We start from the raw sequence: 25083 nt of genomic DNA on the forward strand, positions 1-25083 counted from the left end.
GTAACTTCCTAATTTTGCAGCACCAAATTCACAAGTTATATATAGCAGGTTTCAGTGTTTACTTCTAACTGTGGAAAAGCATATAGCCCTAAATACTGCAATATTATCACTTGCATAAGGGGTCCTTCCATCATAAGGTACCAGAAGTGGTACCTACTGACAGCCACAACTAGTTAGCACCTTGAAGACAGTCTAGATCAATAACACAGAGAGAGATGACTAGTACAAGCGCATCACTCTTACTTATCCTTCAAAATTCCAAAATGAGTTGCACCCTAACCCCCAGCACATTTTGTGGTAGAACTATAACAACAGAACATGCTAATAAGGTAATGTTAAAGTAGTTAGATCCTGAGATGGAAATCAAGTGTTATTACGTAGCAATTAAAAATCCTCTCATATTGAAAACTAAGCCAAGGATATCACATTTAGGAAAGAAATCAAAGGTTTAAAAGGTGTAGAATCCATTTCACTGTGGATTATGAATTTTGTCCAAAAAGTAGGATTTTGTTTCTTTAAAACCAGACATTAATAAAAACGCAAACCTCCAACACAAGTTTTAAAAGACCAAAAGCTGTAGGGGGAATTCTGAGTTCTAGATTTAGCTCGAAATCCATCATTATTTTTTCATTTCATTTCATTTCATTAACCTTTATTGGCATACCAAAAGACAGAGATAGAAAAAAAAACACAATATACCTCCAAAGGGCAATACATATAAGTTACAAGTCAGGTTAATAAAACTTTTCTTGTTCTTTAAGAACTCCTGTAAGAAATTCAGCCACGGTAGCCGTAATTTTAGGATCATGGTCACTCAAAAGAAATTTGCATTTCGCTTCATTACTCCTGTATGTCTTGTACTGGAGCAAAGTAGATAACAGTTTATCCCACAGAGTCACATAGAAGGGGCAATCTAAAAGGATGTGGTCAATTGTATCTAACAAGTTTAAACCGCATGTGCATAGGCGTTCATGTCTAGGGATCTGGAGGTATCTGCCTAAGAGCATCCTAGATGGGAATGCATTAACCCTAGCTAATAGAAAAGCACGGCGTTGAGACGGTATCTCTAGGTTATCTAGATACCTAGCCATTTTACCCGATCCATTATTAAGGCCTAGGGCCGCCGGAGAGCAGATGGGGGGGAGAGCTGGGTTAAAATTCTGCAATTCTACATCAAGGAGACGTTGCTTGATTCTTTTAAAGATGTAAGATTCATTGGCCAGAGCAAGATTATCTAAATCAATTCCAATTTGGCAGAGTCTAGATCTAATCAATATGTCCCATGAGAAATAATGAAGTTCACTTTTCAAGAAATATAAAAGGGAACCTGGCTCAGTTTGAAAATATAATTTGAGCCAATATCTTATTGTTTGAATCCAGGCTTTGGTGGCAATCAAGTTTTGCCCAGTTTCACGACAAATTGTGAAATATGAGACACATTTAGGTATTCCCAATATTTGTCTAAGAAATATGGCTTGGATGTTCTCCACTTCTTGATTAAGAGTTCCAAGCCATAAGGGAACACCAAACAGAAGTTGGGGAAATATTTTCAAATTCAGGATTTTGATCACTGCAGGAACACACTGATTCCCCTTCACGTAGAAAAACTGCTTGAGTTGATTTAAGGAAATCCTGGTGGCTTTAATAGTATTTTGTCGATGTATAGACCAATTGAGATTATAGTTATAAGTAATTCCCAAATACTTATAGCTTTTAACTTGTTCAATGGAATCCTTCCCAATGTGCCATTTGTATGAGGACCATTTTTTGGAAAATACCACTACTTTTGATTTGGAGGAGTTAATAGAAAGTAAATTAAAATGGAAATAATTATTAAAAGCATCTAAATATCATTGGAGGCCTACTTTAGTGAAAGAAAGAATGACAGTGTCGTCCGCATAAAGAAGTAGAGGTAAAGACTGGGACCCTAATTTAGGTGGATGACCATTAACTGAACCCAATGACTGCACTAGATCAGAAAGAAAAATATTAAAAAGTAGGGGAGCTAAAACACACCCTTGTTTAACGCCTCTTTGAATTAAGATTTTCTTAGTCAGTCCACCATTAGGTGAGTATTTAACTTGGCAGGTGGTATTTAAGTGTAATTTCTTTAAAAGTATTAGCAGCCTGGGGTCAATTCCTAGATTTGACAATTTCTCCCACAGTTTCTCTCTAGGAATAGAGTCAAAAGCACTTTTTAGGTCTATGAAAGCTGCAAACAATTTCCCCCCACCTATCTTCATGTATTTTTCCACAAGAAAGGATAAAACGATACAGTGATCTAAAGATGATTTGTTCTTAGTGAATCCTATTTGCTCTGGGCCAATAATGGATTTAGCTTGAGACCACTCCGAAAGGCGGGTCTCAAGGTGTATGGCATATAACTTGCCCAGTACTGTTAGCAAGATAATAGGACGATAATTTCCCGGTAGATTGGGGTCTCCCTTTTTATAGATTGGCATTAATATTGAGTTCAGCCATGAATCAGGAAGGATACCATAATGATCAAGTGATGTAAAAAGACTGGCTAGTAGTGGAGCCCACCAGTCAGCATATTTCTTAAAGAGTTCGACGGGGAGCCCATCAGGACCTGGTGCTCGACCGCTTTTTAGTTTAGAAATTAGGGTCATAATTTCTTCCCTACTTACTGCATGCCATGGAGGGATATTTGCAGGAATAATTTCCTCATTATCAGATGGAGGGACCAAAGGATGGCCAAATACATTAGAAAAATAATCAACCCATACTTGAGGCATAATACCTGGGTCAGGAGAGGGTTTGTTGTTTAATAGACAAGAAATTGTTCTCCAAAAGGTTTTACTGTCACTTGATTTCAGAGATAAAAAGAGCTGGTCCCATCTTTTTTGATAATAGGCTTTCTTTTTATTAACCACTAATTCCTGATAAGCTTTTTTTGACGATAAATATTGCTCCATATCAATTGTTTGGCCTCCTTTCCTAGATTTCCCAAAAACCGATCGCAAATTCCTTTTTTGAGTTAAACATTCATGATCAAACCAGGTCGATGTTTCAAAAGTAGTTTTACGTATCGGTTTGGCTATAGAGCTACATTGCCTTGAGAAAAGGCTATTAGCACCTTCTCATGAGAGGAAGAGCCAATTATGAAATCCATCATTAAGCAGTTAGAATTTAGATTTTGATTTCTGAAGGACTGAAGACTTCAAATAGTTGAGTTTTAAAATCAATAGCTCTCATTAGAGCCAAGTTCTAAGTTTAAACTGTAGATTCAACCAAGCCCAAACACAGGTCTACCTGTAGCATCCAAGTCATCTTATCTGACTACACTATAATTGCAGTTACGATCATTTGATATAATTGGTTTTAACAGGACCTGGGCAGATACTGAAGAACAGTCAAGAGGATGTCGGGGGAAAACCTGCTTCATGCAGGAGGTCATCAGACACCGTGAAGTAAGGGCAGAAGTTTGCTCCTGGAACAGGAGACCAGGGTAGTAAAAGTCTGAAACAGTCCTGAGCCTCACAAGCCACCTTGAGTCTCATACCTGTCTACCAAAGTCATAAAGTTACAAAGGTAATGAAAATCAAGACAACTGGCACATACAAAGGTCAGAAGCCAGCATGGATGTGGGGGATGACGCAATTATTTGTACTCCCATCAACTATATGTCTGAACCGCTAAAGGCATGAAATCGTTCTTCGAATTCCTTCTTCACGTGCTTTAATTATTGCATTTGCTTTGTTAGAGTTTGTGGCCTTTTTATTTACCTCAAGGGCAAGATTTCCACTTTTAAAAACAGAAGCTTTGCTTTTTATGTCATCTTTGACTTACCCTTTCTAATCTGTGGTATATATTTTAAAAGAATTTCTCCTGGAGTGCTTTTTAATAACTCTTCAAGCTTCCCAGAGGGATGTTACTGCCCGGGCTTCACTTTTACCTTCTTTTTGAATCATTTTCCAAGTGTCCTCTTCTAAAATTAAATGTGACAGCTGGAATTTCTGGGCACTTCTTCACTTATGTAGATGCTGTATTTGGTGGCCACTCTTTGCAAAGTGGTTGGCAACAACTGCATCTCAGACTAGATCCTGACTACCACTCAATTTTTTTAAATTCAATTTTACGTTCCTTAGACCAAACATAAAATGTTTGCAGGTACATTGCCTTACCCAAACTGACAGTATAAAACAATACCTTTTGGTTAAAACACTATACAAAATATTACTCTCTTTAAAACTGGTCAGCAATATAAAATTAAACAATCAATCCACTCTATAGCTTTCCATTTCTATTTAGATTTCCTATAATTAAACACTATTCTACAAAACTTGGCCACTAACTTTGTTACCTGAGAAAATTCATCCTTAAGAAGGATGTTAACTCTAACAAATGGATGGCGGGTTAGATACAACTGTGTATTAGACTTTTTGTAATTCTGCTAGTCATGTACTGAATAAAATTGAACAAATTCAGGATAACCAGTGCTCTTTCTTAAAAGAGGGCCAAGTATCTTCTCCCTGTCCTCCCTATAGTAACAGTACCTAAGAAGGACATGTTCCAGTGTTGCACTGGCTACCACTCAATGCTAAGTCAAAAGTCAACTCCATGACTAGCCTAACACACAAATCACTTGCATCTAAAAGTGTTGTGTATTCTGTCACCACCTGAATGTATATTTATTCCTTCAGTTGACCAATAATTGAAGTTATCCCTTATCATAATATTTTCTGCTTTAGCCAACTCCCCAATTTCATCTCAAGATCACCAGCAAAACTTTAGTGCAGTGGACAATATGCCCACAGTACATCTACTTTACCAGACTTCATGCATTAGAATACTCAGGGTAGATCTAGCAAGTCTCCTATGTTGATTTAAATTGTACTGGAAGCTTCCAAAACTCTAATCTTCTAACCCCAAACAGCATGTCTCTCTGCATTCCATTAAAAATTAAACCATTTCTAATACTCTTGTAGCTATGCAGTTACATTTGAAACTTTATGGAAGTCTTAAGAGGTTTCTGATTTTCAGGAAAACATATATAAGCCCAGCTATCCTATCCAGCCTTGAATGCTTATCCTACAAGGTTTTGACACTCTAGCTGTGCCTCACAGAGCCATTCCATTTGGTATCACCTGGTTCCTGGCCAAGGAGTTCCAGGTGTTATTAAAATTAAAATACTGCATTCAGTATAAAATGCCAGCTACTGCTTTCAAGGCACATTTACAAATTTATTAGCATATAATTGTATTTTCTTCTTATACAATTTGATCATCACTAGCTCTGCTGTCATTAATTCAATAATAGCTGCCCCATTAACAACATTTGGAGAGACATTTGGTTTAGCAAAGAATAGATATTATGACTGAAAAGATAACTCAAAAATAAAAGAAATGAGGTTTTCAATCTTAACATTTTAGTAAAAACTTTTTTCTTAGAGGCACATGATGTGTAGTAACTATCCAAACAAAATTGCAGCATGGCAAGAACAGTCTGAAGCTCTCTCACAAAATCCACTTGAGCAGAAAGCTGCACAAAGTTAGCCTTGGCCAAAGGCCATGATGATCCCCTTGCAGATAAACTAGTAGAGGAAATCTCTCCAACAATAGATTATGTATTCAAAAACATAATGGCTGTTACTAACAGCTAGATCCAAGGATAAGAATTTGGTAAACAGACAAACCATGGCCAAGTATTTGATATTATACTAGAAAGCAAAATGAGAAGCTGTTTTGGCTGTGCACCATCTGGCGTTAGCACTGTTTAAACAGAAGAAGTAAAATGCTTTAAGATACACCAGGCATCTCGATTGTGGAATCCATAAACAAGCCACACAGTGTGGAAGCTGAGCATCATATGGTCTTATGCAGCCTCCCCTGCCCCTACATAAATAAATCAAGCTGTGTGATACAGAGGACAAGCCTGCTTTGATAATGAATGCACACAGCAAGATTAGAACCCTTGCCTGTACCTTAGGCTGGCCTGCATTTCCAAAAACATTGCAGAACTGTCACGTTATCAATTCTCCATCTTTAGGCAGTGGACAATCACCTTCCTTAAAAAGGTCACTGCAAGGATAGCTCAGCATAAAGGTTTGAAACACAAAGACTCAGTCATGCTAAACATCAACACCAGAGTTCCGTCTCCTGTCGCCCGCACCCTAGAAAATGTTTCCAAGATTTCTCTTATGCTCTACCAGAACCTGATTTTTAAGAATGTTTTATCTATTGGTCCTCTCACAAGATAAAGGAAGACAAATTCACATTCTACTCATATGGATGTCATTGGCAAATAAGTCATGCCAGGGTCATATTTGAGATTACTAAATTAATAAGAAGAGTCACACAAGATGCTAAGAAACATATGCCAATGGCAGGCATGTCTAATCAGACATGGCATAAGCAGTAGCAACCATTAAGGATCCAGCAGTCTCCCCAAGAATGGCAATGCTTAGTCCTTGCCAACTAGGAATTATTTACCCTCCCCCCAGTACCTCCTGCCATTTCAATTAAAGTAATCTCTGTTTCCTGAACAAAACAGTTGTATGCAATTTGAGTAGTTGCCATGTTCCACCAAGAGCTAAAACATGAGGCACAGTTAAAATGTTATCCCTATAATCATTTTTGGAAAAGGTTTTCCCTTAACAGTACTCCATGACAAACACTAACGTCTAACCATGCTCTTGTGAAGCCTGATGGAACTGCTCTGAGGATACTGCAAGCGACGAGAGTTTTATTGTTTCCACGAGTGAATGTTGCCATATATAAAAACCATTCTGGTTGTGCTGGGAGTCTTCCTTTAAGCCAGCTTTCAGATGTTGTGAACATGTAGGATAATGTCGAAGGCTTTCACGGTCAGAGTTCATTGGTTCTTGTAGGTTATCCGGGCTGTGTGACCGTGGTCTTGGTATTTTCTTTCCTGACGTTTCGCCAGCAGCTGTGGCAGGCATCTTCAGAGGATTAACACTGACACTGAGAGACACTGTCCTTCAGTGTTAATCCTCTGAAGATGCCTGCCACAGCTGCTGGTGAAACGTCAGGAAAGAAAATACCAAGACCACAGTCACACAGCCCGGATAACTTACAAGAACCAATGTAGGATAATCTTTGGCTTCCATACCAAGCACAGACAGACCTATTTGACAGACATTCCCATATCTGGAGGTGAGCTGAAATACCAATTCACCTCCTCAAAGTTAATCAGATCAGCATTGTAAACAATTGTCATAAATCTGCAAGTATCTGGTAGAAAAGAAAACTCTATTGCTATAAACCCTTTTTTTGCATGCCAGTATTCACAAATACACACAAGTCTACCACTAAAGGAGTTCCTTCTCAACATTTATAAGAGCTGCTAACAGATTAAATCTTCAGTTCAGCCTGCTAAAGAAAATACTTTCACTATTCAAAGTATTTTATGTGGTTGTAGCTATCTAATTCCCCAGATAAATACATATGAAGTTTGTATATGTACTTACAACTGTATTAAAATACAATAATAATTGAACTGCCAGTCTTTGGTACATGGTGAGTACTGGCTGTTAAAAAAGGGGGAAAGGTTGGATTTCTTTCCCCTCCCCCCGTTTTTTGTATATTGTGAATAGGGGATTTAGTTTCACTGCCACAATGGCAAATAGAGTACTGGCTGTTACCATGACCTACCTCCAGTTAGGATTAATTTTTCAAGGTAGACCACAAGGGATCGCTCCCTTATGAGATCTCCAGAACGTCTCCCCTACCCCAATCTTTCATCAGGCACTCCTGGAAGCACCATCAAAATCCCAAATGTTCTTGCAGCACAGGCTCTCGTAGAGTTCTCGTAGACTTCTCTTGCCATCTCCACTGACATGAAGAAATGTGGTGAGAGTTCATCAGAAAGTCTATATAGCATGAACATTTGGCATTGTGAAGGAAATGCCATCTTCCACCCCAATGATACCTTTACCCAGACTCCTATATGTCAAGAAAAGGAGACCGAAGCTACCCACCCAAAACTGCCTTCTGCTTATTCAGATTCACTGAAGGTAAAACGGGAAATGCTGTTTTACCTTCCATTCCAGTCAAACATGTGCTCAGTGGTACATAGGTACTTTTTCTATGTTGTTGTAGTTACAAAAGACAATAATAGTATTAGTGACTATTAGCTACATGCCTGCATTACAGTAAGGATTGAGCCGGTCATTACTTTGGGTAAGTTACAGGAAGCCAGGAGGACCTCCAAGTCCATATCAAACAGCCCAGCCAAACTAACACTTCCTAGTATTATACAACTTCAAGCCATAGTAGCAAAAGTTGATGTAGTGGAATTAATATTTTACTCCAAAAACAAAACAAGAGCTCTGTATGGATTCATGTCCATTTCCCACTTGTATGGAGAGTAGCATTATTCCATGCTTTATTTTCCACAAGCAATTACCTCAACTTGATTGAAGGAAAACAGCAGAAAGAGGCCAGAAATCCTATGGAGTGTGATTACCAGCAAGAAAAGGCAACAAGAGAGAGAGAAAGGGTCATCTTCACCATTAAAAAGTCATAATAGATTCAGTGTTTAAAAAGATAACACACTTTTAGAACATGCTGTTAGAATAAGTCACCCAGCTTTTCTTTGTGTACCCACACTATATTTTTACACGGAACAAATAATATGCAATATTTACCTTTACTGCTGCAGTGACTGCAGCAGTAGCAGCTAAATTTAAACCTTGTTTTCCAAAATTAACCATAGTTTCATAGCCACGTTCTTTGGCTTGCACAATATATTCATCAATCTCCTAAAGGGAAAAAGAAAAAAAATCACCATAAGACAGACATGAATCTAATCTGACATCTACAATCCACAACATATACATTTCTTAGCGTTAAACACAAGGTTTTACTGCAGGTCTCTCTCCCCACCACACACATATATATATATATATATATATATATATATATATATATACACATACACACACACACACACACACACACACACTTAAAAAAATACCCCTTTGCTCCAGCAGTATGTGCATTTAAGTATTTTATACAATCCTAGAGAAAGTCTCACCTTCTCTTTTGAAGAAAGAAGGGGATGAAGAAATTTCCTATAAATTAAACTCGCCCCTCTAGTATATGGAGAGAGCAGCCAAATAACAAAAGCAATTTTCAGTTCGTAGTACAGTGGAAACCTGCAATACATAAATCAGAGTCCAGAATCAGGTTACACGCTCTTAAAAACCAACTATGCTTTTTCAGTTAGCTTTGCACTGCACCCAAGGTGACATTTTAAGCATTTTTTTAAAAAAATTCAGGGCTCATGGGGAGAATACTAGTTCTATAGTACATAAACCAAATGCAAAAGTGTTACATTATAACTCTACGCTTCACAGGATAACCTGATACGATCTTTGACATCATTAAATGCCTACTTTGTATGTCACAAATACATTATAGCTGTATTATGTTTAGCGCTCAGATGGCTCTTACCAAGAGATCATTAGGTCTGCTATTGTTTCAGTAACAGTGTAAAGTGCAAACACAATCCAGTACATCATCCACCGCACCTGAGAAAGAATGAAAACAGTTAAGCTGATCCATTTTAGTTTTAAATACATCTGACACACACACACACAATTGGCTGTATTCATATTTCAACACAGGTCAAACTATGAATTCTTGTTTTTTGTCATTATGTTCTTTAAAAGGATTGGAAGTGTAAGCAGCAGACAACAAGATTCAAAAACCTTTTGTTCCCGCCTGCATGAAAGCATCTCTGACAGTCTGGCCAACTTCTGCTGTCATGTGAGCCTCCAACACATCCCAAGAAGCCACTGTTCTTGTACTGCCATTAGTTTATTGCAATAAGCGAAAACATGATCATTCAAGTTTTTTTCCTTTACAAAGATGAACACACACTTCATCAACCCAGATATAACCCCACCAGGTTATAATACAGTCAAAATCATGTAGAGAGCCTTAACAATTTGCTTACTAATTGAGAACTGCTATACATTTCATTTCAGCAGCAGTGGTGAATGAAGCAGACCTAGCAAGTTCTCTCAGCTAAAAGCTCCCTTGTTATACCAGTTTAACTTTCATGCTAATCCAAAAAAATATCACTAACAAGTTTAGTGAGGTTGCTGAGTATTCTTCGCAACAGGGGTATAAAACAGGGATATAAAATTTGAAGCTATTAGTGGTGGGGAGAAAGGTTTATTTTCTAGAACACATAATTTTTTGTGCTGAAAAAATAAGTATCCACAAGCTGGGGACCTGCAGGGGGCCTCTCATTTTCCCCTCCCTCACGATTTTCTCTTTCCCTTCCCTGAAAATCCCTATATAGCCTTTCCCTTTTTCCTGCCTTTTTCTCACCCACCAGCCTACCTACATATATCACCCCCCATTTTCAGCTTCAACTCTCCCCCCAGAAACCTTTGCCTGTCAAAATGATTGTGTTGTACCAGTCGCCATGTCAGGCCCAATTGCCCAGTACTAGCTGAGCTAGTTGAATGGTGGTGGACTTCAGGACTTGTGGGGGGCACCTCGCTTTCTCCCATATTTCCCCTCCCTACTGTCAGTCTCAGGCGTTTGCCTTTAGCATCCCTCAAGCATACTCATCCAGACAGGTAGATCTGAAGCAGTAAAACTTTATTAGGAACTAAAAAGCAAATTAAAAGAACTGCACGCAGGCAAGGTTAGCAATGGAGAGCTAGTACAGGCTACCTGCTTAAAAGCATTGGGACAAGAGAATAAGATAAACATTGCTAGGCAACAGGGAGATAGGCATTTCCCATGAATGAAGACACAACACGCCACAGCTGTGATAACAGGCACTAACGAAGTATACACAAGAGCTTCCAAGCCCTGGGAACCAAGGACTTGACTTGTGGCCAGAACGTGGCCTGAATTCATGTCAAGAGCCCGTCTGGATCTTATGTTCGGTGAAGAACCTGACATTCTGCCCCCCTTAAGGCCCCCTCCACCTCCCCTAACGACGGACAAGACTTTTCAGGATAGGCTTCATGAAACTGACGGACCAGGCGGGGGGCAGCTATGTGGTGTTCCGCCACCCACTCATCATGACTGGGACCCAGATGTTTCCAACATACCAGGTAGTGTAGGGTCTTATTACGCACCCGAGAGTCCAAAATTTTGGAAATCTTGAAATGTTCTTCACCTTGTACCAACACCGGGGAACCTGGGGCAGGTTCGGGATGCCACTCGGGGGCAGCCACATACTTTTATAACAAACTGATATGGAACTCTGGGTGAATACCTTTCAAAGACTTAGGAAGATCGAGTTCCACAGTGACGTCATTTATGAGCCGAAACACCGAAAAAGGCCCCACATACTTTTCACTGAGCTTTTTACACGGGCGAGGGGAGCGAAGGTTTTTTGTGGACAGGTAGACCTTGTCTCCCACCTTGATGTCCCACCCTGGAGAATGGTGTGTGTCCTCTTGAGCCTTGTACCGGTTCTTGGCCTTTTCCAGGTTCTTTTGCAACCAGGGCCAGGTGTTTTGCACTATGTTCACCCATTCACCCACCTCGGTATCTGTCTCCCCACCCAAGAGACTCAAGTTTCCCAAGGGACCGAAGTCTTTACCATACATCACCTGAAAAGGGCTAAACCCTGTGGACTGATGAGCAGAGTTATTATAAGCATATTCAGAAAAAGGCAAAAGATCCACCCAATCATCTTGATGGTAGTTTACATAGCAACGTAAGCAACATTCTAGTACAGAGTTGACCCGCTCCGTCTGACCATCAGTCTAGGGGTGATAAGCGCTGGACAAACCTTGTTCCACCCCCACCAACTTAAGAAAAGCCCTCCAAACCTTTGCCACAAATTGTGGGCCGCAGTTGGAGACCACCTTACGCGGGAAGGAGTGATATTTAAAGACATGTGACACAAACATATGAGCCAGTTTCTGAGCCATGGGAAGCCCCGTGCAAGGGACCAAATGTACTTGCTTAGAAAAAAGGTCCGTTACCACCCATAGTACAGTTTTCCCCCAGCTGGGAGGGAGATCTGTGATGAAATCCATGGCTATAACTTCCCAAGGAGCTGAAGGTGTCTCCAGAGTCTTTAAAAGTCCGGGCGGTTTCCCCATCACTTGTTTGGCCGAGGCACAAGTGGGACAGCTGCGAATAAAAGAGTCCAAGTCCGACCTCATTCCCGGCCACCAAAACTGCCGGCACAAAAGGTGCAAGGTCTTGACGAACCCAAAATGTCCCACTACCTTCGACCCATGGCCCCGACCAATCACCTCCCTCCAGAGAGTCGTGGGGACGTATAATTTGTTTTCCCGAAACCAGCACCCGTCCCTTTGAACCATTTTGTCAGGCAGACTGTTCATGGCTTCCTCTGCCTGACACGCTTGAATAAATGCAGGTCTGAAGGAGTATGGTACCCCCTCCAAGGGGCCTGTTTTCCCCGCCTGTGAACAGGTGAGAACTGCCAGTCCGGGCAAAATCCCCCGCTGCTCCGGAGTAAAGAGCGAGTCCATGGGACGGTCCACTTTACTTTGATACTGGGGGAGGTGGGAGAGCACATCTGCCAGGTGGTTCTGCTTGCCGGGTACATGCTTTAAAACAAAACAAAACTTGAAAAATAATTCAGCCAAGCGCACTTGTTTGGCAGTGAGTTTGTGAGTCCCTTTCAGAGCCTCTAGGTTTTTATGGTCTGTCCACACTTTGAACGGAACGTCGGCCCCCTCCAGGAAATGCCTCCACACCGTGAGAGCGCATTTTATTGCGGCCGCCTCCTTTTCCCAAATGGGCCAGTTCAGTTCCGACTGTGAAAACATTTTGGAGAAATATGCACACGGTTGGAGGAGCCCCCCCCCCATGGCTACATCGGAGGCATCCACCTGAACAATGAAGGGATTCTCACAGTTGGGGTGTTTGAGAACAGGCTCTGAAGTGAAAAGCTTTTTCAGTGTGTCAAAAGCCCGCTGACACTCCGGCGACCAATCCAACCGAGACGAGGGTTGATTGGCAGAACTTCCCTTCCCCTTAGTTTTTAGCAAATCTGTGATAGGCAAGGCAATCTGAGCAAAGTTTCTGAGAAAACCCCTGTAAAAATTTGTGAATCCTAAAAACTGTTGAACTGTTTGCGGGTGGTGGGCGGCTCCCACTCAAGTACCGCCCGTACTTTCTCCGGATCCATGGCAAGTCCCTTATGTGAAATCACATACCCCAAAAAGCTCAATTTGTCCTGGTGAAACTCACACTTCGACAATTTGGCAAACAACTGATTGTCCCGGAGGCGCCCCAATACCTCTTTGACCAATTTCACATGCTCTTCATACGTTTTCGAATAAATAAAAATATCATCCAAATAAACAATCATTCCTTTAAACAGCAGGTCATGTAGAATCTCGTTAATCAATTGCATGAAAATACTGGGGGGGGGGGGAGTCCAAAGAGCATGACCAGATATTCAAACATTCTGAAGCAACTAGAAAAAGCCGTCTTCCACACGTCTCTTTTTCGAATACGAACTCAATAATAAGCCTCAACCAAGTCCAGCTTAGTAAAGATGTGACCCTCCTTTAATTGGTTGAGCAGATCTGGAATCAATGGAAGGGGGTAGGCGTTAGTCTGGGTGACTACATTTAGCCTACGAAAGTTAATACACAACCGAAGATCGCCCGTCTTTTTGCGCACGAAAAATGAGGGAGCTGAGCAAGGCACCGAAGAGGACCGAACGAATCCGTGGGCTAGGTTTTTGTCCAAAAACTCCCGCAGCACTGCCTTCTCCTTTGGGCTCATGGGGTATATCTTTCCCTTTGGAAGTTTCCCCTCCCCCACCAGCTCAATGGCACAGTCCATCTTTCGGTGAGGCGGTAACACATCACAGTCCTGTTCATTAAATACATCTGCAAACTGGCGGTACTCTTTCGGCAGTTGGGGGGGGGGGGTAAGGTCCCGATCCAAAGAAGCCATCGCAGCGCACCCTCGCATGGCCACCTCTCGCCGGTGGCAGTCACACTGTGGCTGAATGAAGGCTATCCGCCTGTTCACCCAGTCTATGGTGGGCCGTGCCCTTGCAGCCAGTTCACCCCAAGCATGACTGGGTACTGTATTCTGGGTACTATGGTAAAATGGATCTGCTCCCAGTGGGATCCAACTCCCAGAGCCACCCTGTGCGTGAGCTTGCTAACGGGGCCGTTTTTAAGTTCGCTGCCATCCATCTGAGTGAAGTGGATGGCTTGGGGTAAGTCCACTGCCTTCACCCCTAAGGATTTAAAGGTGGCTTCATCAATTAAGGACCGTCTGCACCCCAAGTCTATCAGAGCCACCACGGAAATTTGGGGGGGGGCCCTTTGGGATTTTGTAAAACAACGTCTAGAAACAGAGTCTCTCCCATTTCGCTCACCATCACTGGAGCTCCCCACTCTTCCCTGGCAGAGGTCTGCTGCAGAGCTCCAATTACAGCAGACCCTGGATGTTTTTTGCCTGCAGGTCCCAGGTCTCCTCTCCCTCCGAGGCCGATAAACTGTCTTGGGACGGGACCGGCACATTTGTAATCCGAGAACCCGTTGGGTCAAGTGGGGCAGTACTTGGCGCTTCCCAGCCGGTTGACTTGAGGTTGAGAGCTGTGGTTCCTCGTTTCCCTCTGGGACTCGTGCTTTTCCGACGGTCCTTGCCTCCCATCCGAGTCACCTCCTCCTTGGCTGGACGTGGAGCTGCAGGGGAAACTTCAGCTCGGGAAGGACAGGTGGCTCAGACAGTTCGGATTATTTCTTCTTTTCATCCTCCTGGAAAGCCCCTCAACTTTCCCTGCTTCCTTCTGCATTTATTACTTCACTTATGCCCGAACTTTCTCCACAATGGGGACCCAAAGCAGTTTACATCATTCTCCTCTACTTTATCCCCACAACAACCCTATGAGGTAGGTTAGGCTGAAAGTAACAGGCCCAAAGTCACCCAGTGAGCTTCCACAGCAGAGTGGGCATCTGAACCTGGATCTCCCACTTCCTCATCTGAAACTAATCACTACACCATACTAGCTTTTGTGGATGGGGGCTGCTGTTGAACAGTAGCAAGCAGCCAGGCCTGAGTGAGTCATTCAAGCTGTATGGTAAAAAGTTGCCTGGTGGTTGCTGCCAGGTCTGGCACTAATGAGTCCTCCCAGAACAGCTCTGGGAAGGGCCCTGCCCCTACCTTTTACTGATAGAAGCCAAGGCTTCAAGGCTGGCTATACTGCTGTAGTTGCCAAGCGCTACAGGTCCTGTTTCTATCATTCTATAATGTGAGGGTTTTAATCCCAATGTATCATTTTAGAGGGTTTTTTTATTTATTTTTGCGCAACCTGGGGCTTTTCTCAAGTTTGTAGAAAGTTCCATCTCATCTGTTCATGGCTCCAGTTTTTGGATTTAAGTATCTACAGAGTATGCGATGGTGAGAATTATATTGATGATGATTATCAATCCTGAACTTTTTACTGCTTTAACAAAAATGTATCAATTGTCAATTAGTGTATAAAATTGTGCTTGGCATTGGTTCTTGTAGGTTATCCGGGCTGTGTGACTGTGGTCTTGGTATTTTCTTTCCTGACCTTTCGCCAGCAGCTGTGGCAGGCAACTTCAGAGGAGTAACACTGAAGGACAGTGTCTCTCAGTGTTACTCCTCTGAAGATGCCTGCCACAGATGCTGGCGAAACATCAGGAAAGAAAATACCAAGACCACGGTCTCACAGCCCGGATAACCTACAAGAAAAAGCCGTTAAAACCTTCGACAATATTTTGTGCTTGGCATGTTCCTGAAATGTAAACGTATAAATGCCTTACAGCGCAATCTATGCATATTACTCATAAGTAAATTCCATAGAATTCAACAGGACAGGTAAGTGCCTTCCCCTCCCCACAACAGGCACCCTGTGAGGTAGGTGAGGCGGAGACTGTGTGATTCGCCCAAGGTCACCCAGCTGGCTTCGTGTGTAGGAGTGGGGAAACAAATCCAGTTCACCCATCCAGCTTGATGAAGAGTTTGAGAACTAAAAAAAAAGGTTTACACACTGTTTTGCATCATTTTAATTGGTCCTAATCAAAGGTATAATGTGGCTTTTGTTTATTGATTTTGCTTTGGACCAATGTGGCTACCTGCAATCTCTTTCTGATGCACTCTACTTTATATCCTTTAAACTGTTGAATATGTTTAGAGCCTACACAGGAATTATTGTTCGCTAACACTCTAGATTGTCTTGCATAAAGCTTCATACCACAGACGATGATCCAGACTAAATTTTCTGTCCACAGAATGGAACTTTCTTGACTCCCTCCTTTCATTGCAGACCACTGATTTCTACAAAATGCTATTTCTGGAGGATAGGGGACCCTGAGGAAAGCCATGAGGTACATCTGCATCAGGAAGGTGGAATCAACAGAAACTGCCAGTTTAGTCTGGACCCAACCCATTCTGAGTCAAACTTTGTCTTAGAAAATGCTTTCTTCCACCTTTGTTGAGCCTGTAGGATGGCCTCCTAACTTTATCTGGCCAATCTGGCCACATGGAACCATCCTACAGTAGCTTTGACAATAGACTATTGTAACACACTCTACATAGGTCACCCCTTGAAGACATCTAGGAAACTCCAGCTGGTACAGAATGCCACAGCAAAGAATGCATATTACTCCTGTGAAGAAATTCATTTTTCTTTGGAGACACAGAAGAGAGGCCTCAAAACCGGGCGAAGAATCTGGATGTCCTCGCCCTCTCTGTGGGCAATTCCTACAAAGGCCAGGTGATGAAGAGAGAGAGAGAGAGAGAGAAGCCCCTCCTGGTGTTGGGAAAACCAGGTGGGTGGCACGTGCCAGAAGGAAAACTCAGGAGGCACTGGGGCCCAGATGCCTTGGGGGACGTGGTAGGTTAGGGCCTGCAGGCCAGAACAGGCTGCAGGACCTAACCCACTGTGCCCTCCAAAGCAGCTAGGCCTCAGTGGTTCCTAAGCTCTCCTCCTGGCACGTGCCACACTGCTGTTCTGCAGTTGCTCCACTGGTTACCAGTTAGTTTCCAAGTTCAATTCAAAATACTGTTCATCACCTACAAACCACTTTATGGCTTAGGGCCTATATATCTGAAAGAGAAGCTTTCCAAATATCCCCTGCTGTGGCAGTGTTGCTCTCCTGAGCAAAGCCTTCTGAAAGTGTTATCTTGCAAAAAGGGGGAAGATCAACAACTGCGGATGTGGGTCCCACCTGATAAGGTCAGAAATGCTCCCAATGCTTTCCTCATTCTACAGAACGTGCAAAAAGGAACTGTTCAGGAGAAACTTTCATAAAGGACATACGGTCATAGTTAAAGTCTGAAATTTTAGGCAGTTTTCATTTATTTGTTCACTGAATGTAGTTGTCTAATTTTGTTTACTGCGTTGCTTGTATGCATTGTGCTGCTCTTACTGCATTGTTTTTAATTGGGCAATCTGCCTTGAGTCGGTGAAAAGGCACATTCTAAATGAATAAATGAGTCTGGCATTTACATTCTGGGGCTGGCTCCTAGAACAAAACAAAAAAAGCCTTTGTTATCCCTGTAAGTTCTAGTTAAGCCCCAAGACTCTACGTATCTCCATATGACCTGCTATAGAAAAGGCAGCATGTCAGGAAGGTGGCTAAGCCAAAACCCTTCCATTAACATGCTAACTGGACATGTGAGGGAACATTTAAACATATGTTTCCCCCACATGCCATATAAAATCACACCTTCCAATGAAGATCATGCCACATGCTATGTCAGCAAATTTGAACTGCCTTCCACAAGGAATGAAAGAGCTGAATTGTTCATTCAACAGAGAGAAAAAGCAAGCTCAACATCCAGTGCCATGACCTTCGTATCTTCATTATTGAAAGCCACTGAAGTATGAAGTGATCTCTACCTGAAAGGAAATTGATACTATACTATTGCTATTGCTACTTTTCTCTGAAAGGCTAGAGCCTAAACAACAGCTGTAGGAACAATTTCCTTCTGTTCAGACATACTACGTATGGCAGAGATGTGTAACTGGCCCATTTCATGGCTGTTCTTGCTTCCTGCTGGGGGCAAACTGGTTGTCGAACCAGGAAGCAGAAGGTGGTGACAAAGGAGCTCAGTCTGTGTTTAAACAATGAGTTGCTCAGACTGAGAGGCTAAGCAACTTTAGAGGGGCAGGTGAAATCCTACTGGCCTCTTGCGCCATAAGACCCTAGTCAAGCTGGTAGCTGCAGTACTACCCTCCGGCCACCTTCAGTTGTGGTGCTGAAATGCAGCAGAAAGTAGTCTGGTTATTTTGTCTTTCAGCAAGCTAGGGCAGAAAGGTGCAGAGATTTAATGTGGCTAAGTACCACTAGCACAGACTGCAGCTTGAGTCATGGCAAATTACCCTTAGGCTAATCAGAGCTGCTGCCTCTCCACTGGGTAACCCTGTCATTTCATGGCCAAAACATCCACTCTCATACTGAACAGCACCAGGCACAGCTGGAATGGAGGAGCACAGACTGGCTGAAATGCTGTGCTGGGCCTCCCAGGGTACTTTTAAAGAGAGCAAACATTCTCAAACTGTGTATGTCTGGTGGGCAAGAGAAGTGTCTCCAGTTTGTAGTCACTATTTAAGTAATTGTCTATGGCATTTGCGACATGAAAAGTGAACTGCAGTATTAAGTTCAAGGATTTGCTCCCACTTATATTTAATCTATCTATTCTACAGTTCCTACACAGACTGATGTCAGATTTCATACTTCAGAGTGGAGGACAGAAGGAATCTATTCCTATCCACACTATATACGCAAGTGCAAAAATAGTCAGATGCTATTTTACTTTGTTTTTTAAATGAAACCTGGCCTTCCAGTATTAGACAAGGTTGTAGATTGGGGGGGGGGGGGAAGATCTCAACTTTAATGATGGTTAGCATATGATAACCACCGTTCTGCTTCCAAGCATATAAAACAGAAGTCAGAATATTTCTGTTATTTTGTTAGGCAAACACTTCTAATCTCAGTCTTCATCACTGGAAGACAGGCTGCAACAAAAAGCCACCACTGGTAACAGTCAAGAAAAATAAAATAAAGTACAGAACCATTTAATTCGACACAACTAATTTTTGAAGCATCAAAAAAAGAAGAAAAAAAAACCATTTCCACCTCAAATTTAAAAGGCCCAAAAGATGTAATTCATATGTTTGTATCTCCTTTACTTCCAAGAATACGTGGTAGCTTGCTCATACTTTATATTTCTCAAAAAGATGCAAATATTGATTTGGCATTTATTAGCCAGTAGGTAGGCAAAGGCTGTTACCATATATGGAACGAGAAATGCCTGATGTTCAAGCAGGATTCAGAAAAGGAAGAGGCACTAGAGATCATATTGCAAATTTATGTTGGTTACTGGAGCATACGAGAGAATTTCAGAAGAAAATCAGCTTGTGTTTCATACATTACAGCAAAGCTTTTGACTGTGTGGATCACGAAAAGCTATGGCTGGTTTTAAAGGAAATAGGTGTTTCCAATTGGCAAAGGTGTTAGACAAGGATGTATTTTATCTCCCTATCTCTTCAATCTATACGCAGAACATATCATTAGGAAAGCTGGATTAGATTTAGATGACGGTGGAGTGAAAATTGGAGGGAGGAACATTAACAATTTGAGATATGCTGATGATACTACACTACTGGCAGAAAATAGCGAAGACTTGAAACGACTACTGCTGACAGTTAAAAGAGAAAATGCGAAAGCAGGACTACAGCTGAACATCAAGAAGACAAAAGTAATGACTACAGAATTATACAACTTTACGTTTGACAACGAGGAAACTGAAATTGTTGAAGACTTTCTATTCCTTGGCTCCATCATCAACCAAAAGGGAGACTGCAGCCAAGAAATCAGGAGATTGAGACTGGGAAGGGCAGCCATGAAGGAGCTAGAAAAGATTCTAAAGTGTAAGGATGTGACACTGGCCACTAAGTTAATTCATGCCATCGTATTCTCTATTACTATGTATGGATGTGAAAGCTGGACATTGAAGAAAGCGGATAGGAAGAAAGAAGATTCTTTTGAAATGTGGTGTTGAAGGCGAGTACAACGGATCCCGTAGACTGCAAAAAAAAAAACAAATCAGTGGGTTATAGATCAAATCAAGCCTGAACTGACCCTAGGAGCTAAAATGAAGCTATCGTATTTTGGTCACATTATGAGAAGACAAGAATCACTAGAAAAGACAGTCATGCTAGGAAAAGTTGAGAGCAGCAGGAAAAGAGGAAGACCCAACAAGAGATGGATTGACTCAATAAAGGAAGCCACAGCCCTCAATTTGCAAGATCTGAGCAAGGCTGTCAAAGACAGGACATTTTGGAGGACACTGATTCATAGGGTCACCATGAGTCGGAAGCGACTTGACGGCACTTAACACAACACACAGGTAGGTTACTTAAAACTGCTTAATCAGTGGACAGCATTGCCTGTTACATCAATTTTAATAACTATTTATGAGCTCATGTCTTGAAACATGACCTCTCTCATTCCCTTTATGCCTTGAAATTCTTCAGGTTTAGACAGACTTCTTAGCATTGAGATTGAACAGAACGCTAGTCATGTGATGATATCCTAAGCTTAACTCTCAAAGGAATTAGTGGGTATTTTAAGCCTGAAGGAACAGCGTTAAATTAGTGTACACGCCAGCTAAAGTTACTACACTGATGGGCTGTCTTATCTGAAAAACTGACCTTCATGTGAACTTTGCAGACTGAACACAAGACTTCAATGCCAAGGAAATACGGGGAAAATAGCTTGGCTTTAAAGCAAGTGTAATTCAAGATTCTGGCATATATGTCCGTTAATCACACTGTAAGCTTCATGGAGCCAAATTTAATAGGATACAAATTTTAAAATATAAAATTAAGTCCCTGTTTTAAAATAAAAGGCCCCCCAAAAAATTTGGCCATTTAAAGAAACAGAAATCCTGACTGCAAATTCCAGTAGGATAGCTGCATTAGCCTACTGCAGTGAACACAAAAAACAATATTGTGGCACCTGAAATCTGTAGATTTATTAGAGCATAAGCTTCCATGGGCTAAAGCCCACTTGATCCGATGCAAAATCCTGATTTCAGTGGGCTCAGACTGGAGCAATTCTGCATGGGATTGCCATTTTTTTTTTCAAATCTAGTATGACCCCTTAGTAATATGCTATCTGCAAGAAAAGCACCATTTCAAGAAAATGATCTCGTTAAAAAAATCAAACAACTGTAATCCTTATAGCAAAGGAATTGGAAGTCTATATTTTTGTGGAATATTTCCTTAGAGAGCTAGTAGTGCAAATCTGGAAGAGGGATTTAATCCTTCAAAGGTATACAAAGGTTAATATATACAGTTGTGGACCTATTATCTGAACTTTATTCTTGGTTTTATTGTACAATTCTAGTAAAATAGGAATTTTGATAATTTAAACCATAAATGTATTCAGTCCAACTACCGAATATTGTAGCTTGGCAGAGACCCTACACAGGCTGGGGTTTAGGCCTGCATCACTCTACCTTTGGCCTGCCTGATGCCGGCACATTTGACATTATGCTCAAAGGGAGCCTTTAATGTGCAGACCCTATCTAGCCAATGACCATTCTCAAAAGCAGGAGACAAGAGTTTCGCAGACAGGCCCCTATCTGAGCAGGATATCCAAAAGCAGCTGTCAGAGTCCCCAGACAGACAGGTCTATGGTGTTCTCTGGTTGGTAAATTATGCAGGAATCTTTATTCTATAATTAATACTTTATTAACATTATAAGCCAGAGGATGTCATTTGTAGAGAGGCTTTCTGCTTGCTCTCCTGAAGCTCTTCTGCCCGATAACCACACTCCTCCCTTGGCCTCTGTTCAGTTGTTCCTTCCTGACCTGGATGGCCCATGCTAGCCTGATCTCGTCAGATCTCAGAAGCTAAGCAGGGTCAGCCCTGGTTAGTATTTGGATGGGAGACCACCAAGGAATGCCAGGGTTGCAGAGGAAGGCACTGGCAAACTACCTCTGTTAGTCTCTTGCCATGAAAACCCCAAAAGGGGTTGCCATAAATCGGCTGCGACTTGATGGCACTTTACACACACACACACACACACAAACACCATCTCTTAGAGGAACCTTATCCTCACAGGGCAATACCAATTGTCCACAAGCACAGGCCTACACTGAGCTAGACCATCTTTTCTTCTAGAAGTCTGTTCTAACAGTTGACAGAGAAAAGGTGAATGGGCAATAACCTATCCTAGTGTATGCAGAACAAAAATCAAAAATTTGAATTGAACAAGAATCTTAACATCTAAGAAACTGGATACACTATATATACTGAGTATACTGTGCATACAAAATAGTTTTACATTTCAAATTGTAACTACTTATTCAAAACCAGTTATTTTTATATTCAAGTTTAGATGTTGCAGTCTTAATATTAGAAGTGTTTGCATGCTAGCAGAAAAGTGCTTATTCAGTGGAATATATAGCATTATGAGCTTTGCTGTAACTTTCCGTTCCTTTCTCCAATGTGTACTTAAAATGCATGTTCCGAGAATCCAAAAGAACCAAAATGCCTGATTATTCATATCCACAGCAGTCTGTGAGGAACTAACAGTCACAAAATACCTCATTTCACAAAATGACACAAGCAAAATGCCAAAGTCCAGGTACATAATCTTCATATGACGACAAGACACTTTGCAATTTTAGCACATCAGGGAATCAAAGTTCAGTCTTGTGCTTCATTCTCTACCATACCAGTAAGAAAGTTTAAAGAGAGCAGTGAAACAGGTGATACTAAAATAGAAGTGCACAACACAAGCCTCAATATGACCAGAAAGGCACCAGTTTTCCCAGTGAAGGAACACCAATAATTGTGAGTGCTTTAATTTAGCTTTACTGCTCTCATGTCAGAATTCCTGGGGGAAAGTGACTGCAGAACAGTTCAGGCCAAGGAGAGTAAATGAAATATCGACAGTGTAATAGTTAAGGTTGTCCCAATGAATTCCTGCTGTGGAAAAAAACAACTTTGTATTTCTCTAACAAAAGTATTATTTAAGTTTGTTAATGAAAATTATGGTTGAGGACTAAATGCTTTTTACAATTAGGTTTCACAAGTGATACACCACTTCCGCAAAATCCATCTTTTGTGTCATTTTACACACCCTTTAGCAACAAACAGGCTTAATAGGGTACAAGTACTTCCGGATCCCTGTGCCAACAACTTCTTAGTCATGGTACTAATCTTCATATGAAAAAACTCTACTCCAATCACTCAGACCAGAATAGCTCCAAACTTTGGTCCACTTTACAAAGTTAATGGGCTGCAAATTTCCTACATTCAGAAAGCTAGCATTTATCCATTCAACTACCTCCATTTAGTTTTTCTTTCCCCAAATAGCCAAAAATTACTTTATACTGCCAGCCACCACTCTGATTTCAGATAAAGCCATCTGAAGTACGCAAGAAAATGCCATGCATTTTGTCCCCAGAGAAAACCAGATCAAGTGTATGCATAAGGACAATGCAGTCTTCACTTCAGAACAGCAATGCTAATTCAGTGCGACATAAAAGTCACATTTATCTGGGTAGTAACGTACCATCTTAGGTATGATGCTGCAATCATGTCTTTACCAAACCAAGTAATAATATTGTAGATCATTAGGTTAAGAAAATAGTCAAAAGAAAAATGTACAACTGGATGTTATTTATTTACTCTGTGAGGGTTATCCAAAGAATTTTGAGTCAAAACTCTAATGTTCCACTAATCTAAGCCCTTCTCAAGCTTACTGAGCCTATAGTTCTATTGTTATCTACCAATATATTCTAGTCTATCTAAAGACTCCAACCATCTTTGTTGCTGCTTTCCATCTGGGGCATTTTCTAACATTCACCTTCCTGGGCCTTAAACTGGCTCTAGGAGCCAGACTCCTTTTCAGCTCTCATTATTTCTCCCACAAAACCTAAATCTAATTTCTTCCCAGTTTCCTGTAATTTTATTAAAGCTATGACAAAAGTGTTGCATGTAAGTAGTGGGATAACTGGAAGATTTGTGAGGGAGGGAAATCTCATCTGTCCCTATCCTTTCTCCCCATTCCATCTCCTCCACTCAATTGGTTCCTCCTTCTTTCCCAACCCACTGGCTGGCCAGACCTTTCCCAACCCACTGGCTGGCCAGCTGAACATCAGAGGGAAGGCTGAAATGAGAAGTACACCTTTTCAGCTCTCTGCTCTTGATGTAGCCACCCATCTACTTGCTGGAGGGGGTTGGGAGTGGCTTTCCTCTCCACACACACACACCCATCAACAGGTGGCTGGCAATGGAGACTGCAAGAAGCTTTAAGCAGGAAGCATGGAGGGAGCACTTTCTGCTCCAACCTTTTCCCCCATGATGCACAGCTGGTCAATGGTTCCAAGTGTTGCCAATGCTATCATCTCATCCCTCTCCCCCACCTCAGCCCGATTCCTCATTCACCTATGCAAAATGAACAAATATGCAAAGTATCAAAATGGAAGTATGAGCTTGTTGACCCCCTCACACTATGGTAGGATACCATAGAGAAATTAAACATCAGTAGTTATAAATGGGTACCTTTTATCACAGAAACCTCTCAGCTCATTTTGACAGGTCCCTGGGATTGGGTGCAGTCCTATTTATTAATTGAGTGATATAAAAAGTGGGCGGGGCCAGACAGCCACGTTTACTAGAGCTTCTAGGATTTCAGGGTGTTGTTACCACTTTTGGCCACTAGATGGCCATGTGAGCACCCTGCAAGAAAAGGCATTGATCAGACAGACTGCTTTTGATTGTGCTAAGAGGAATATATTTTTTTAAAGTATTGGAGCCATTGATTTTTTGGTGTTAAGAAGAAGGGTTTTTTTGGGGGGGGTCTGAAAGAGGTGCTTGGGTGTAACATTGTGTGTTTTTTTGGGCATTTCTTTAAAGCACTGGTTCCCAACCAGGGGTCCGTGGACCCCCAGGGGTCCGCGAGAACTAAATTAAGGTCCACAAAACAAAGTTATAAACCCATAATAAATTAATATTTTCAATTAAAAGTTCTCTTATTAGAATAATATTTGAATATATATTTTTATAAGTTTAATGTTTAACTAACAGTTATGATTAAAGTTTATTTTCAAATTCTCGGCATTTTTATTTTGA

The 25083-nt window shown here is 41.5% G+C and overlaps 1 protein-coding gene across 1 annotated transcript in view; it reads right to left on the reverse strand.

Moving 5' to 3' along the window:
- REEP3 (receptor accessory protein 3) overlaps nucleotides 1–25083 on the reverse strand; it is an 87382-nt gene that overhangs the window by 15331 nt on the left and 46968 nt on the right. Inside the window, exons 3-5 of the mRNA XM_056849760.1 lie at nucleotides 9438–9514; nucleotides 9019–9139; nucleotides 8630–8743 (exon numbers count right to left, since the gene is read on the reverse strand). Coding sequence (XP_056705738.1) covers nucleotides 8630–8743; nucleotides 9019–9139; nucleotides 9438–9514 — 312 coding nt within the window. The remainder of the gene's footprint in view (nucleotides 1–8629; nucleotides 8744–9018; nucleotides 9140–9437; nucleotides 9515–25083) is intronic.

The sequence above is a fragment of the Euleptes europaea genome, chromosome 5 (assembly GCF_029931775.1).
Source record: "Euleptes europaea isolate rEulEur1 chromosome 5, rEulEur1.hap1, whole genome shotgun sequence".
Lineage (NCBI taxonomy): Eukaryota > Metazoa > Chordata > Lepidosauria > Squamata > Sphaerodactylidae > Euleptes > Euleptes europaea.